The sequence below is a fragment of the Pelodiscus sinensis genome, chromosome 1 (genome assembly GCF_049634645.1).
Source record: "Pelodiscus sinensis isolate JC-2024 chromosome 1, ASM4963464v1, whole genome shotgun sequence".
NCBI lineage: Eukaryota > Metazoa > Chordata > Testudines > Trionychidae > Pelodiscus > Pelodiscus sinensis.
Window position 1 is genome coordinate 143321928 of NC_134711.1, and position 17211 is coordinate 143339138.

The window sequence follows — 17211 nt, forward strand, 5'->3', positions numbered from 1 at the left end:
GTGAAGAATGAAGAGCATTCTTCATTTGAGCTATGCACAGGGCAAGGAGGCACTGGCCAAGTTTCTGATGTATACCATACTAAAACCTTCCTTAAAGTCTGATTTGCAACTTCCCTGTTACTCAAATCCTGTCCCAACTGTACTAGTACACCTCATCCCAAGTATGTAAAGGCCCCCATGTAGCATAGAGGCGGTCTGCAGTGCATGGAGCTATGCCTTGTCCAGACAGTGGACACAACTTCTTTCGAATTCTCCAGCTCCAGGCACATGGAGCATGTGTATGACCCTCAGTGCAATACAATAGGGACCATCACTTGAAGAATATAGCAAGGTGGGGTTAGAACTGAAAAAAGCTGTTATCAAAGCCACTGGTCCAGTTAGACCTGAACTAAAGACCCTTTTCCCAGGGGTTGCAGCCAATAGGGGAGACTAATCTCTGTGAAATGCCTAGAATGGCCAGTGTGGGTGTCCCCAGGAGTTGTACAAGCAAATTCAAAGCCATCCAGGAGAAAATTTGGTGCAACATCTTTTCACCCAGTAGAGACAAGCACTAGGGTTGTTTTAACTGGATCTAACATTTTTGTGATGACAAAGAGGGCTCAGTGATAAAGCATTTCAAAATATTTTTCTAATAAAGCTCTCACTTCTCAAACTCACCCCCCCCTTTTGGGAACAGTACATTCCTGGCATGACCTGGCATGTTTCCAGTTCCTCAGCTTGAAACAAAAAAAACCTTTTTCAGCAAGGATAAATTACATAAAAGGGGCCTGGACAAAACCACAGCTGTTTTTTTGAGCAACTTGTCTGCAGTGTTATCGGGGGAGCAGTGGGAGCGCTCGAGAAACAAACCTTGTGGTATGAGTGACAGCCAGATGCTCAAGGCCTTGCCTGATTAATTGCTACAGACACAACCTTGCTGCCATTTCCCACTAGGAAACCTCATGGCAGCGAAGCCCAGTGCCATGTTTGCTTTTCTCACAGGACGCTATTCAGTCCCAAACTTCCCATGAGACAGATATTGCTAATAATGCTTTTTGTTTTTAAATATAATGGGGGCATAGTCATCCATTAGGACAAAGCCTAGGAACTCATATGTCTGCAGGCTTTACATAGGAAGCAACACACACACACACACACACACACACACACACACACCCACCCACCCACCCCCGGGCACCCTTTGTCACTGAAATAAGCTTTTGCAAGATGCCAAAAGCATCCAAGGAACCAAGCCCAAAAATGAGTCTCTGGAACTGGCTAGTTGCCAAACACAGGGCCAGCTGAGTCATGCACCCTGCAGCATCAACCTTTACATCTGCTCTTTATGCAGGATGTGGCCTGGCCAAGCTGAAAAGCCTGAAAGCCACATGATCAGCCTTGTGCATTTAATGGACACATGGGCCAAATTCCTCAGCCCTCAGTTCTGGTTGGAAGCAGGAGATGCAGGTTCCTAGCTTGTAGTAAGGGGTGCCAGTTTGACTAGAAAACTTTCCGGACCTGAGAAAGTATGGTCAAAACAGACTCCTTCATTCTCAACAAGTTTTAATGAGTTGGCATTTTTCAATAGAAAAAAAAAATTCGGTCAAAATTCCCACTGGCTCTAACACAGAGCTGAAAAGGCAGCTGTGTAGGATAGTTGGCAGGGAAACAGCAATGGGGACAGTATGCAGAGATGGTGAAGCAGCTGTTTTTGATTTCTAACTAGGTGAGGCTTTAGCAGCAGGTATATTTGGATTTGGGCAGGCAGCTGCTATTGCCATTTTTTCTCTCAATCATCAGGCCATGGCATAGTCTCAGTGGTTCTTTCAGGTCATTAGACAAAGCTTAGCCAGCTGATTAGCAGAATTCCCACAGCTAGGTTTTGCTTCTAGTGGTGGTGCACATAAAAAAGTTATTCTACACATGGTTAGAAAAAAAATCCACAGGTGGATGAAAAAAAGATTAGAGGGAGCATTGCCATGGTGTATGTGATGTTTCAGTAACATAGGTACCTTCTCCAGGAGTGGAGCAGAGAGGACTGTTTACGCCCTTCCTCCATCATCTGCCTTTGAAGCCCTGAAGGCTATGTCGCCACAGCAGCATTGATTTGGAATAACTGAAGTTATTTCGAAACAACAAAATGCACATCTACACACGAAATAATTACAAGCTGGAGGACTTCTTACTCCAACTCTATTTTGACTTCAGCTACGCAATTGATGTAGCTCAAGTTGCCGTTTAATTCAATTTTTGCCCTGCGGTGTAGACATGCCCCCGGTGAGATGCATACAGAACCACTTCAAATGGGATTCCCCAGAGATCAGTAAAGATAGAAAAGAATTTTGGCTAAAAAGCCTGAGTTTAGGTGACTTGGGGCCTTTTTCCTGATCCAGCCTTGGTTCACAAAGGGCCTCTGTTACAGGGAAAGATTTGGAAGGCGTTAGTCTTCTGAGGTATGATAAGCCTGGCACTTATTCTGGGCACACACTGCAACACACTTAGGACCACACAGAAGCACCCATGGTAGGAGGATTTTAGTGAAATCATGATCACATTGTTTTAGTACATTTTTCTCCATAATGCGCATAGGCAGTGTTGTGTGGTAAATTGCTGCGTTATTCTCTGAAGAGAAAGCCAGCAGGGCTGTTCAGGCAAAGTGGCTGCTGGAAACTGGAATACCCTCATGAGAAGGGAAAGATGTGCATCTCCACCAGAAAGGCAACAAGGCGGGCGTTAAAACCTGAGGGCGGTTCCTCTTCCTGAACCACAGAAGAGAAATACAGGTGCCATTGCCCTGAACTGTGACCACCAGAAAACGCTTTAATTTTTGAGATGGACAAGAGATTGCACCTTTACCTCACCGACGTGGTGCTTACCACACCCTCCCCTCTTCCCACCTCGCTTTTACACCCTGGTCTAAGCAATCCCAGGCATCAATTGAGAAGCCCAAAGCTCTAAGTGGGGTAAGCCACAGACTGTTGGCCCTCTTGGCCAGGGGTTTAGGTGAAGAAAGATGTGGCACCAATCTATCAGAACTTGCTGGAGCTAGGCAATTGGGCCTTATATTGTGGATTTCAAAGCCTGAATGACAACAGAGCAAAGACACACCGATGTAACTAGAAAATTTAAGCTTCAGACAGGCTGGAAACCCAAAGTTTAGGTTTTAGATTAAAACCTAGACACCATAAAGCAAGGAAATACTTTCTAAAATAACCTGACCTCTGCCTTACCACTTCTGCCAGCTTCTAATGTGCCCCCACCCCTGACCTTTGTAAGATATGGAATTACTGAAGTAAAGAGCTTGCCTAAGAATCCACACACTAGATCTCCTGACCCAACAGCACAAAAGACTTATAGATTACAGGTGCTATGCAGTACAGGGGGGGTCAGACAGACATGTCCAGAAAGTATATAATTTCCTGCCATTCTAATAGTACAGCATTCTGGGCAAGGTCTGCACAGGTAACTGCAGAACAAAGATACCAGTCATCTCCACTAGAGATTTTGAATTCACAAGTGACTAAGCAGGTAGACTTTTTTTTTAAAATGAGCTATACCTCTCATTGAGCTGGAAGGGACCTTGAGAGGTCATTGAGTCCAGGTCCTGCTGTGAGGGCAGGGGACAAGTACCATCCCTGACAGATTTGCCCCAGATTCCTAAATGGCCCTCTCAAGGATTGAGCTCACAACCTTGAGTTTAGCAGGCCAATGCTCAAACCACTGAGCTATCCCTCTCCCCAGGGATAATTCCCATGAGTCCTAATTAACAATGTAGATTAGTGGAGAATGAACATCATGGTGCTCTCAATCATTGCTAAGCAGAAGTGCGTTTACCCAGATGTGCTCTTCATTTGGGAAGGGACATTACAGGGAACTTTAATATTTTTCTAAGCTTGTGTGTTCCCAGAGAGAAGTCCCATGCTAAAGCTAAGTTTTAACTGTGCAGTTCCACGCAGCCTTTCCCAGACAGAGGAGGGGTAAGAGGGAACGGATGTATGCGAGTGATTTTTTTTTTAAAAAGTGCCCCATTCTCAGCCTTCCTGCACCAATGAGTAGCATTAATGAGTGAAGCACTGTTCAGACTGGCTTTGCAAACGCCTCAGAATTCCAGTGTGAAAAGTCACTGATCCTGCTCTTGCCCCAGGGGGCCTGGTGTCCCATTAGCTTTCCCACTCTCTAGCCCCTGTTCTCTACCACCCCCAACCAAAGCCACCTGTCAAATCCACACCTCCCATGACTCGGTCACTCCAAGCAGCGACCTTTACCACTCCGTTCCAACTCAATTAAGTACATTAAATAGGTACTATTTCTATGTTAGCCTCAGAATTGTTTTCTCTTTAAATAGACTCTCAAACCTTGAGCTCCTGGGGTGGAGCTTGCAGCCCGTCATGGTTTATAAATACTCAGATTTCAGTACAGGGATTACAAAACTGATCAGGAAAAATTCATAGTTCCTTTTCCTCCACTGAGGAGGGTAAAAGCCCCATTGTTTGGGGTCATTTTAATCTGATGTGGCAGAGTACGACTCCTTCATTCCCTCCGATGCAGAGGAAAGGCTCCAAAAGTCACCATGGTAACATACTTCGCAATTCTTTGCCTCCTTTCATTTGAAGAGGTTGGTCTGTTTTTGAAGGTGGGCAAAGTGACTCAGTTACACAGTAAGTCATGCCTAGAACTCCTCTCCTATGGGCATTTGCCTTACAGTTCTTTCAGTCCAGATTGAACTCCTCAGGCACGAACATTAAACTTCCACTGGGTCTCCCATGGCCCACAAAACCTATTTTCTCCCTAGATTTTTATGTAGGCTGCTGCTTCCAGGCTCCGTTAGTGACAGCTGTTTGTAGAGACTGGGAAAGGCTGCTTGAAGTCTAGCAATGCAGGGCACATTGGCAGAAGCAGATGGAAAAAAGGCAGAACACAATTTTCAATAGGGACTTTTTGTTTTGGGGTTGGGGAGAGAAGAAAGTAGCTGCCTCAGAAAGCTGCATGTGCAATGTCTGGATCTCCATCACCATTTCATACAAATTACTTGGCACTTGTCATGCTGAAGGCAGGAACCTGCATTGCAGCCCTGTCACAATGGTATGCTGTAGGTTTCCCCACTTCTCTTACTGTACCTCCTCGATGTACCATAAATCCCCAGTTTCCTTTTAAGTACAGGCTTGTACATTAGCACAGCATTACATCAAGAGTCCTAGGGGGAATTCACTACCAACGGTCAGCTAGCATGAGCTGGTGACCCCATTGAATTAATAAGTTTTAAGATTGTATCAAAATGCACAAAAAAATCTCAGCAGTTCTTCCCCAGTGCCCTCTGTCAAGATGTGGTGGCTTGACAGGGAGATCTCTCTGCTATCGCTAAACCTGAGCCTGGAGAAGAGCTTGACAAAAGGCTTCATTCATAATCTTAATGAAGAAAAAAGCAGCAATGAAGCTGCTCTAATCGGATGGGAGGGAGAAATAGGGGGGAGATACAAGGTGGATTTTCAAATGAATCTGGATTACAAACCTAATTTAACAAAATTATAAAATATGGTGATAACAGGTGCCATTACAGAATGGCTCCAGTAGAATAGTGGAGTTGCTTGGATCATGGAGGAGCAGAACATACCAAAGCTAACAACCCACCATTGGAACGCATTATCCATACATTGTTGTGACAAGCACTGTTTGAGACAGCACATGTACAATACACACAAGCAGTATCCTGTTATAATCCATCTTTATTTGTAAAAATCCAGGTATAAAATCTTAGTTTCTCTCCTTTTAAAAAACAAAAAGGCACATAAAAACTACTCTGTCTCATCGCCGCAGACTGATAAGTCAAAACACACACCCTCCCTCCCACCCCCAGTCTCCATCAGGCTACATTTTTTCAGGTTCACTCCGTTCTTTGTTTCATTCCTATCAGGGCACAACTCTGCATTCAAATGCTGAAAGTACATACACACACAAGGGGTGGTGGAGGGCTGGGCTGCGCTGCGCATGGAATGTTTTGCAACAGGATTTTTAGTAGTAGGTTTCTTTTTCCACCCAACCTACAGAAAAGAGGAATAAAGAACTGTGTCAGTCTCATGAAGCAGCTTGTCCCTTATTACTTCTGAACACTTAGAAGCAGTAGCCCAAATGAACGTCAGTGCAAGATTAAGTGACCTTGCTGTAATGGAAAGTCTTTCAAAATATCTGATGACTTGCAATTTTCAAACTGCTCTGACTTCCCTGAACTAGACAAACATGAACCATTTTCTAGTGAAGTGTTCCTCCCCCATGAGTATTTCATAATCTGAACATATTAAGAACTCAGATCTTAAGAGAGATTAAGGCCACAGTAGCAAACCTTGTAGTTCACTGCTCTTCATGCTGTTTAGCTAGAACAGGATTTTTTTTTCCAGGGGAGGGGGAGGGGGAGGGGGAGGAGGAGAAGAGATGGGCCAGAGGGGGAACAAACTATTGAACTGGAACAGTAAAAAGAGACAAATTCATATTAATCTTGACAATTCCTATGGCATATTCACTCACAGAAAGAACTGGTCTTCAAGACCGGTATCATTATTCGATTATTATTTATCCCAAATGGAGTTTGAATACATCTATCCCCTTTCTTACAAGCTTGCTGAATGAGGTATCTTATTACTACTCTCTCAATTTAAAAAGATTAAATGGCAATTGACGACAAAGTATCAACATCTATAGGCAACAGGATACATGTGAAATGGCTACTGGGAATTCCCTCTCCAGCCTTGCAGTGTTGTGCCTTGATGCCCAGAGATGAAGAACTCTCTGATCAACAGGGCTGGAGTATCTACCACATATGTAACAATGCTCAGTGCACCGGAACTACATATTCTTACCTCCAGGGCTGCGTCTGATAATTAGTTTTCTGACTTCATCATACACGAAGATAAGCAGAGAGTATGGGAAGGCACAGAACCACCAGGTCGGTCTGTTTAGGGGAAAGGCATGAAGAATACAGACAGTTCATTGCAGAAAGACTCATTAACCAGCATTTGGCAGCAGATTTTCACATTTATGGTACAGACTGTGTAGATCACTGAATGGAGGCAAGTCCAGACCCGCCAATATAGAAACTCCTGCAAAGGGATTCTGCTGAAGCAAGAATCACTACTGAATTTTCCCATAGGAAAAAACCCTCATCTGATTCCAGATAGAGATTCCAATGAAAGGTGTGCCACTGTACCTTTGTCCCATTTAGTACTAGCTCCTTCCGCACCACTGATCTGAGACTGTTTCCTTCCAAGCATGCATAATTTTTTAACCTATGGCCTTCAGAATCCAAACTCACAGTACAAGCCAATCACATGGAAGATTCACATCTAGGAGCTGGAGAAGTAGCACTGGTGCCTCAGCATCAGGTTAGGTGACACTGAACAGCTGGGACTGTCGTCTTTTGTAGACTTAGAAGTCCCCATATTTTCTCATCAAGACGACACGGCAAACTTTAAAGTGGTTGTTTAGCTTTGGACAAATTCAAATTTGTTCTGCTTTTAAATGTCCCATTCTGGTTTCAAATCAGATACAGGTTGTATTTCCCACTTCCTGCTCTGAAGAATTATCGTGCAATTTTAAATAGATGCCACTACCTACCCAGCAGAGAGCCGCACTTTAGCAGCTCGGGAAGGGAAAGCTACATGTGACACCTGTGGTAACTGTACCCATTATGGATAAAGGTGCTATTCTTCTTCCTGCACATAAAGCGGCTACTAGCTTAACAGCAGGTGAACTAGGGAGTTGTGCTGCTTAACTACACTGGCATAGGTGAAAAGGTATAACTTGTGTTTAGACAAGCCCTATGCTTTGACCTTCATGGTCAACTGCCAGAGGGGTGGAGAGGAGATTCCTGGTGGGCAATATAAGCTAAGAAGAGAGACTTCCTGTTGATAAGAGGTGATTCTCCAGTCTCAAACCAGTGGGCAGTTCCAAAGCTTCATTTTATAAGCCACTCAAACTCTTGGAGAGTCCATTTATGCTGTCACATCTTAGCAATAAATGTGTTCTGTTGCAACTGTTGGAGTAACAGAGCTGAAATATCAAAACATAACTTACTTCAGTGGATACATCCTTAGGGCAACATCCATGCCAGGACAGTAAGAGAGGAAAGCAGCCAGAGCAGTCTCTTCAAAGAGCCCAAATATTAAGATCTTGTTCCTCGGAAAGACCGAAAATGTTAGTGTGGAGACATCTTCCTCATCTATTATGCAGATTTTTGCCTGGGAATCTGATTCACTAGGATATTCTTTGTGAAAAACAGTACAGAAAATTATGCCCTCTATTTCTACCTTGTCTTTGACTCTGGTGTGAAGGCCATGCAATGAGAGACTGAGTTATCTTACAGCTGAGAATCAGAGAAAAATCAGTTGTCCACCTATTCATATCTTGCCTGATTACAGAGAACTCTGGATCCCCCAGAAGCTGTCCTTCTTGACCCATTAATGCACTTAATCAGCACTATGCCTCTATTAATGCAGCTAATATAATTATCTGGCATTTGCTGAGATGGCCTGCAGTATTATACTGGGGCCCAAGTGACCACTATTGCTGCAGCCTGCCAGCTACGACAGCACACGGATTCTTCCTTAAAACCTGTCTATCCTAGGCTACTTACTTCATCCCCTGCTGGAAGACTGAATTCCGTCTGGTCTTGCAGATAACCAAGTCTGCCCACTGCACCACCACGATGCTGACAAAGAAGGCTGTGTGGCAAGTGAATTCCACAATTTTCCTCTGTTCGTAGGTCTAGAATTAAGGAACAGCATTCATTATTTTAAAAATTCACCTTCTGCATTCCCCATGCATGTCTACTTGTATCCCAATGTGGAATTTGGCTTGCACCCCCCTTGTTGTGCTCAAACTTACCCACTGCTGGCCATAGCTGTCCTCAACATCGTTCACCCACCGATCATCCCATTTCACTCTGATCCCTAGCAAGGAGGAGGGCAAGAACCCATTCTCTGCTAGGATTACAAAGTAGGTGAAGAAGCCTCCGAGGGCCTGGATCATACCTGATTAGATCAGAAAGACAAGTAAAGCTATGCAGCCTGCAAAACATGGTCATGACAGACGAGTGATTCGCTAGACCCAAATTGTTTCTTCACATAGAAGCCTCAGACCCATGAAATCCCTCTTCTCATTTACCCCAACCCCCCACTACAGGGAACTGCATTTCTGCAGCTATAACGTTCTGTTCCTTTGACAACTATCCAACAACCACTCCTTCCCCATCTGAGGGAGAGGTCTCCATCCATGTTCCATACTGTAAAGGCCTCAAACATTGTAATGGAGCACAAGATAAAATACCCATTGTTTGTGGGGAACATGGGAGGAAGAAACAGCTAAATTAATAAGGCTTCAAGGTCTGCTGCAATTAACCAGCCTGTGAACTGTGGCACATCTTTCATCAAGCCTCTAATACTGCCATGTACAGGGGCATACTGGAGAGAATCTGTTCCTTTTAATTAAAGGAAACAATGGGATCTATGTTCCTCTCAACAAGTCTGAGCTCAAGGGCAGCCAGCTACTTTGCATTGCTGTGTATGTAAATAATATTACTGTGAAAGCGATTCAGTGGATGAAGTAAGCTGCATGTTACTGCTGTGCACCACTACCTTAAGTTCTCTTGAAAGCCTGAATTTCCAGATTCCCAAATACAACAGCCTACATGGCCCAAAGCCTGTACCCTACAGAAACATGGTAGCATCTACTGCCCCAGACTGGTTTCACAATCCCCCTCCAGGCCAAGCCCATGAGCACAGTCCCTATGGATGAATGAAGCAGAAGCTTACCAATCTGCCCATAGGCCATGCTGATTAGTCTCTCATTCACTAGCTTGTCCGTTTTGGGGTTTCTGGGCTGTCTCTTCATGATATCGCTCTCAGCTTGCTCATATGCCAAGGAGATAGCAGGAACCTTTGTGTGGAGGATAAGAGTTGGCATTGTACAGAGGGTTGACAAGATTATTTTTAAAATGAGTGGGCAGCTGCCCCTCTGTTTCATTATAGCAACCAAGAAACAAGACAGGCCTGGTGCCAAATAATGAAGTTAGACTGAAGGCCTACATAGGTCCGTCAGGCCTATAGGTAGTCCTATGCCCTTATATAGTCCCTTGCTTTGATCCTCTCTGCTTTGTAAGACTACCTGTCTCCCGAGAACTGAAGCCTGTTCAGTGGGCTGTGGAAAGTATCTAATGACAGGCAACATTACAAGGCTAAGAAACAAGCTGGCTCCATATTCTTTTGGTTCTGCATTTAGAGTCCCAAGGGCACGCACAGGTTCTAAGGTACTTACCATGTCAGTGCCCAAGTCAATGCAGAGAATAGTGACTGTTCCCAGAGGCAAGGGGATGTTAGCAATGATGAAGAACAGGAAAGGTGTGATCTCAGGGATGTTACTGGTCAGGGTATAAGCAATGGACTTCTTCAGGTTATCAAAGATCAGACGACCTAGGAAGGAACAAATCCTCTTTACCAACACACGGCAGCCAGGTGGTTTACAGAAGGCTTTATTCTGAAAGCTAAACACATTAGTTAGTACCCGACAGCCTAGACACACCAGTTTCCCCCACCCCTCAATGCAGGGGGAAAAACTAATCACAAGCAGAACTGAAGTGCAGTGGAAGTTCAGATATTGTATTTAAGTTATGTTCACTACCAGCAGGTTCCGCTGCATAGAGGAAAGAAACCATCTTATTTTCCAATTCACTGTGGGTTATTCAGACATAACTGTTACTGAGTCCTCAATTTCAATTGCCAATGCTCTCAAAGACCAATGCCAATGCTCTCAAAGACCAATGCCTTGCAGCCATGGCTGCTGATTCAACAACAGGCATGGGGAGAGGGAAGCCCTATTGCTGGTCTGGCCTTCCATTTCCCTTCTGCTGGAGGTGGACCTCCACATAAAATTCAGTCTCCTTATTTCCACAGCTACCAACATTGATAGCTCGAATGTGCCCAGAACATGCCCACTGAGGTTACGTCTACACAAGCAGGGCTAAAGTCGAATTAAGCTATGCAACTTCAGCTATTTTAACCGCTTAGGTTAAGTCAAAATAGCTTAATTTGGCTGTTGGTGCTGTCCACACAGCGGGAAGTCAAAGGAACACTTTCCTGTAACCCTCCTTTCATGAGGAGTAAGGGGTCTGAGAAAAGTCCTCCAGCTCGACATTTTGAAATAACGTCAATTATTCCAAAATAACGTTGTGGTGTAGATGTACAAGTGTCAAGTGAAGTTTGACAGCAGCTTGGAAACTCACCTTCCTCTACGCCAGTTACAATGGATGCAAAGTTGTCATCCAGGAGAATCATGTCAGCTGCCTGTTTAGAGACATCGGAGCCAGCAATACCCATGGCAACACCGATGTCTGCTTTCTTCAGTGCTGGGGAGTCATTCACACCATCACCAGTAACCGCTACAATGGCTCCCTATGCACAGAAAGAGGGGGGAAAAAACCCCATCAGTTTCCACACTAGGAAGTGCGCAAATTTGTACACATAGTGCTTCAAAGACACTGGGCAAGAGTGTCCCTGTCTTCCACCCTCCAAGGAGAAGTCACAATTCAGAACCAACCATTTTTCTGAACGAGACCTCTAGCTGGAAACAGCATTTTGTGCAATGTTTAAGACCTGATGAAGGTCTTGGAGGTGACCAGTGAAGGATGCTGAAAGCCTGAATCTTCATTCAAGTAAAGTGGCCAGATATGCCTCTGAAATGCAGAGTCAGGTAGAAATGTCATATCTGGACTTATGTTCTCCATAGAAAGCAGCACTAGATGCTTCCTGTCTTAAGGTGGGGTGCTAAGGATGTTGAATGTTCAAGCCCCTCCCCTCTCCAAAAAAGTATGTAGACCGTAAAAAGCTAACTTCAGCAGCTTCCTGCCTCTCCCCTCTTTGCAGGTCACTTTACGAGGCCTGCAGCGAAGCACAGCACTGATGTGAAAATGTACATCACACACCTGTTCATAAGTGAATATTGACACTACAAGAAATCTATAATGAATGCCTAGCTGTGGCTCAGACCAGTAAAGGTATTTCTACAGCCAGGGCTGCTGCTATAAAGAAAACCTTCAACAGCTGGGTAGACATGCCACAGAGTGGTAAGAGATCTCGGCCATGCTATTATTCTTGAACATACTATGCAGCAGGCTTGAGCTGGTAAAGTGATTGCTTTTAAGGAGGATCCGATAGCCTAGCCTTTCCCCCTTACCTGTCGCTGGCAACCTTCCACAATTATAAGTTTCTGCTGAGGAGAGGTCCTGGCAAACACAATTTCTGTATGATGAGTCAGAATGTCATCTAGTTGTTCAGTGGTCATGTCCTTCAGATCTGTGCCATGGACAACACAGGCCTTGGCATCCCTGGGTTTTATAGAACACAGAAACAAGAACACACCTCCCATTAGCCCACAACATTAAAAGCAGAGGCTTCCCATTAAAAAGCCACCAACTTCAGAGGAAGAAATATCAAGTTTTATGAGGTTTGGGATGTCACATAATGATCAACTCTTATTGTAGGCAAGGGAAGAAATACTGTCCGTGTGTGTTTTACAGCTGCAGAATACTCCATGTAAACATAGCTCATGTTACTTTCTAAAAAATTTTATTTTTTTTAAACTCATGCAGGGCGTTAATTTAGACTGCCAAATGACATTAGAACACCAGCCAGCTCTTACCTAGTCCAGCATCCCACAGGTCAAATAGATGAAACATGTCAGTTAATGTATATCAGAAGAAATTCCCTGTCTGGCCCCAAAGCCTGCCACCAAGACCCACAAACATGCAGCCCAAGTATCCTCCTTAGACTGCATTGCAACGTAAGTGCTATGAAGTTATTTCCTAAAATCCGACTGCAATATTTAATCTTCTTCAGTGATCCATCCCAGAGGATGTCCATTCACAGTTCAGAAGCTCTTTGTGAAAAGCCTCCATGAAAAACAAAGGCTTGGTCAAGCTAAACAATGCAAGCAGCCCAGCAACCCTATACGTAGCCAGCTATGAATATGGTGAGTTTGCCTGAAATATTTCAAATGTGCTATTGAGTAATGAAGGAGCCATGTACAGTAAGGGGAAGGAAATCAAGCCCTGAAACTATATATCTGTCCAAAGGACTGTTTTTCCTCACTTCCTTACACTCAGTACAATTATTTGTCCTATTTGAATTTTTGCAAGGCCACTCCACTTGGATAAATTAAAACAGACTAGTCATTTTCACTTTTCATTTGTTCTCCCATGAAACTTTAATCAATGCTTCAATGTCTTTGGTCCTTAAAAGGAGTCTATTAGTCATTTTCACATGTAAAAAAGAAAAGCTTAACTGTAAGAAAAGCTTTATAGAATTCAAATTTTTTTTAAATTTCAATTGATAAAAACTGATGATCTATTTAACTGTTCAGTTGTGGGAAATTATGGAGCGTATCAGATAGTGACAGTAGGCATCAAAAGTTACACCTTTACTTCATAAATTCTAATATCTTATGTACTACTGATCATATTCATAAGTCAAAGCTCTCGAGCAGCACTCTTCTTATTTTACCTCTCTAAATTTCAGCTACTGAGGGATTTCTCTCATTAACTGGTATGCATACACTGAAGTAATTTTCTGATATTTACCAATTAAAAAAATGTAATCCTTATAAGCCTAACATGCTTAAATAAGTTTTGGGTCAACATCAGACTAAAGCACCCCATAAGTATTCAAACCACTGAAAGACTGATTAATTTTAAATGTATCTTCAATGGTGATTGGTCACTTGTTCATCTGCTAAAATTTCCAGTTAGTAATTCCACATTCTCCACTCAGGACACCCTCATTAGTGCTGGCAGCTATGAAATTAGAAGAGAGAGTGTCCTGCTTTTGGTTCATACACACTAAAATGATCCAAACAAGCTTTTCAGATTTTGCTTCACAGCTATTTGCCCTTATGGAAAAAATCTAGTATTTATTCGAACATTTGAGTCAAGTAAACATTTCACTGGGCACACGACAAGTGCCAAGACAACACAATGTGCAGTGCTAGACACATTAGCTTTCCTGTATCTGAGACTGGAAGTTAAGGGGGAAATTGTATAGCGGAGACATGAGACAATATTTAATAAAAAAAGACAGCCTTTTTAATTTCAGCATTTTTGCTTAGTACCTGGGGTTAACCTGGCTAACAGGGATGTTCAGACGAGCAGCAATATCTTCTACTGTTTCATTGCCTTCAGAGATAATGCCAACACCCTTGGCAATAGCTTTGGCTGTGATTGGATGGTCTCCGGTAACCATGATAACCTGCAATGTAAACATCAGACTTCTCTGTAAAAAGCCTAACCCGCCCTGTCAAGCAGTGCTCTGTAGAATAGAGCCTGAAGGAGTGTTAACATTTCCTTTTGTTGTCCCAAGTCAATTAATTGAGTCTAGTATAAACTAGGGATATAAACAACTAGTCAACTACCTGATTATCCGATAAGCATATGCTTATCGGATAGTTGACTAGTGACTCAACTAGTCGCTTCCCCCACCCCTCCTTGCTGCCTCTATTAGAGAGAGGCAGCAAGAGGGGGAAAGCAGGCTCCAATGCTGTGGTGAGCCGGCTTAAAAGACCTTCTCTCCCCCCCCCCCCTCCCCCCAAGCACCTTCTCCATGGAGGGCAGGGTCAGAGCAGGGAACTGGCTACATTTCAAAAGCAGAAGCACTGTGCAGAGCACAGGGCAAGTGGGCGACTCAAGCAGTCCTCCACTAGCCCCGTGCTCCTCGTGGCACTTTCACCTTTGAAATGTAGCAAGAGCCAGCAGAGGTGCCCTTATCGACTAATCAAATAGTCAATGTAAATGCCACCAACTATTCAATTAATCAACTAATCGAATTTAACATCCCTATGATAAATCAACCACTGATTGCTCTCAGCACCTCCAGTACTCCACCTCAACAAGAAGCACAATCAGAATTGATGGGAGAGTGTCTCCCATCAACACACTGCAGTGAAGACACTGTGATAAGTAGATTTAAGTACATCGACTTCAGCTTGATAGTGAAGAACAGTTTTAACAGAGCCATGTTTTTTGTTCAGGAGCTCAGACAGTGTTATGCCCAGTTAAAGAGAATATTATCTCCTATTCCTGTCATGGTCTAATCCAGGCATTGTTAAGTTTTGTAGCCTTCAGGAATGGCATTAGACTGATTTCTGAAGTGAACAGAGCCCAGAGAATTGTTCACTACTAGCTACAAATCTCCAGTCTCAGGAACATGTAGCTCACATGTATCCACATGGGGAACACCACTCTGAGAGCCTAGTTTCCTCCAGGTCTGAATACTGGGCTTACTGGTTTCATTTGTATTTTAATTTGTTACAGGACTCCGAGAGGGATACCTTGATTCCAGCACTTCTGCATTTTCCCACAGCATCTGGCACAGCAGCACGAGGAGGGTCAATCATAGAAATCAACCCAACAAAGCAGAGTTTTTCTACAGGAAAGTTGATCTCATCTGTGTCAAATTGGAAGCCTTCTGGGAACTGATCATCCGGAAGAGCCAAGTGGCAAAATCCTGCAGAAGGTCAAAAACGAGGATTAGTTTGTACCCGGTAAGCAGGCAAGATTAGTGGTTAATTCATTTCCTGTAAATAACAGTGGTGAGGAGCTCTGTAAGGGGACATCTACACTACCAGCTGGATTGATGGGCAGCAATCAATCTAGCTAAAGTCTAGTATAAACACGATAAAAATCAACCACTGACTGCGCTCCGCATCAACTCCACCTCAACAAGAAGCGCAACGGGAGAGCATCTCCCATCAACACACTGCAGTGAGTAGATTTAAGTATGTCGACTTTAGCTTCTGATAGCATAGAACAGCTTTAACTTAGTACCAGGTTTTCTGCTCCAGAGCAGAGTCAGTGTTATGCAAAGTAAGCCTCCTGTTGGCTTAAAAGTCTTTCTAGACAAATGGCTGGTTGCCCATGCCAGGTGACCAAGCTACTTCGTTTGCATGAAGTGGAGCAGTTTTTAATATAACAGCCCACGGAAGTCACCAATTCCAACTTGCACTGCTTTATTTTGATGCAAGCAGTCTGGCTATCCTGTAGGATGGGACTCAGATGTCCATGTGGGCGGCATCCATATGAGTGTAAGTGCATATCCTACCCAAGGTAGAGATTCTTTCCAAATCAATGCTGAAGTGCCACTTAAGTGAGACAGTTAAATCCATTGCTTCTCTGGCATTATGCATGAAGGCCAACCATTGGCCATGAGTTATAACTGCAATGCCTTACCTAGTACTCTCTCCCCAAGGCCTCCCAATTCAAGGTAGGCATTTTGAAAAGCATCTTTTGTCTCCTCATCCAGTGGCTGTTCTTTCCCATGGATCAAAATGGAGCTGCACCGATCCAGGATTCTCTCCGGGGCTCCCTTCATCACCAGCAGGTAGCGAGATTCTGATGGATTAGCATTCATATGGATGGACAGCTGAGTTGTAAGAAAAGAGCCTTTTACAGCTGTGTGTGTAACAAGATTAATGGAATTGCTTCCATTAAAAATGCCTCACAGAATAGTGATTTATTAGTGATTTGAAGGCGTCATAGGCAGAAAGCGATTAACACTCACTACTAAATAGCAACAGGGGTGAATTTGGAGTATTAAGACCGATCACTTTAAGGTGCTGTGGAAGGAGGAATTCCGGCAAGTGCTCTCCTACACCCCTGTGTAACCAAGGATATTAAACTTTACTGCAGGGGTTTAATTTCAAAAGATCATATCTGCAATTCATTTAGTTCCACAGATTCAACCTCTCCCAGTCGCCTCTCACAAAGGATGCACTATGAAACCCCCAGATACATAATAAATAAATAAAAATCTTATGTCCTAGTTGAAGTCAATGCAATTCCACGGCAGACAGTGCTAGGTATTATTTAGGGCTCATCTAGCCTTAAGCACTGTGTAATCAAATAGGGTCCAGGAACCTTCATCCCTCAAGAGGATCTTGCCCTCTTTTACCTGGTATTTGTTGGTAGAGTTGAATGGTATTTCCACTACTTTAGCATTCCTTTCTCTCATCTCTTTGACAGAGCCACAGCACACTTCGATACATTTTAAAAGTGCAGATTCAGATGCATCACCTGCAACTGCCCTCTGTTAAAATAAAATTTCACACATTGTAAAATTTGCTTGTGCTTACTCCTTTCAGAAAAAGAGACCAAGTACTTCAAATAAGGCGAAACCAAAGCCAAGCAAACCTCTGGATCATGGA

At 43.6% G+C, this 17211-nt stretch overlaps 1 protein-coding gene across 1 annotated transcript in view; it reads right to left on the bottom strand.

Annotated features, from left to right (window-relative positions):
* Positions 1-5684: 5684 nt before the first annotated feature.
* The window catches only part of ATP1A1 (ATPase Na+/K+ transporting subunit alpha 1), a 30357-nt gene continuing 18830 nt past the window's right edge, over positions 5685-17211 (bottom strand). Inside the window, exons 11-23 of the mRNA XM_075905635.1 lie at positions 16959-17093; positions 16238-16430; positions 15340-15515; positions 14125-14261; positions 12196-12346; positions 11246-11414; positions 10282-10436; positions 9780-9903; positions 8854-8999; positions 8603-8733; positions 8044-8145; positions 6831-6922; positions 5685-6017 (exon numbers count right to left, since the gene is read on the bottom strand). Of these exons, the coding sequence (XP_075761750.1) occupies positions 5989-6017; positions 6831-6922; positions 8044-8145; positions 8603-8733; positions 8854-8999; positions 9780-9903; positions 10282-10436; positions 11246-11414; positions 12196-12346; positions 14125-14261; positions 15340-15515; positions 16238-16430; positions 16959-17093 (1740 nt within the window). The 3' untranslated portion in view covers positions 5685-5988. The remainder of the gene's footprint in view (positions 6018-6830; positions 6923-8043; positions 8146-8602; positions 8734-8853; positions 9000-9779; positions 9904-10281; positions 10437-11245; positions 11415-12195; positions 12347-14124; positions 14262-15339; positions 15516-16237; positions 16431-16958; positions 17094-17211) is intronic.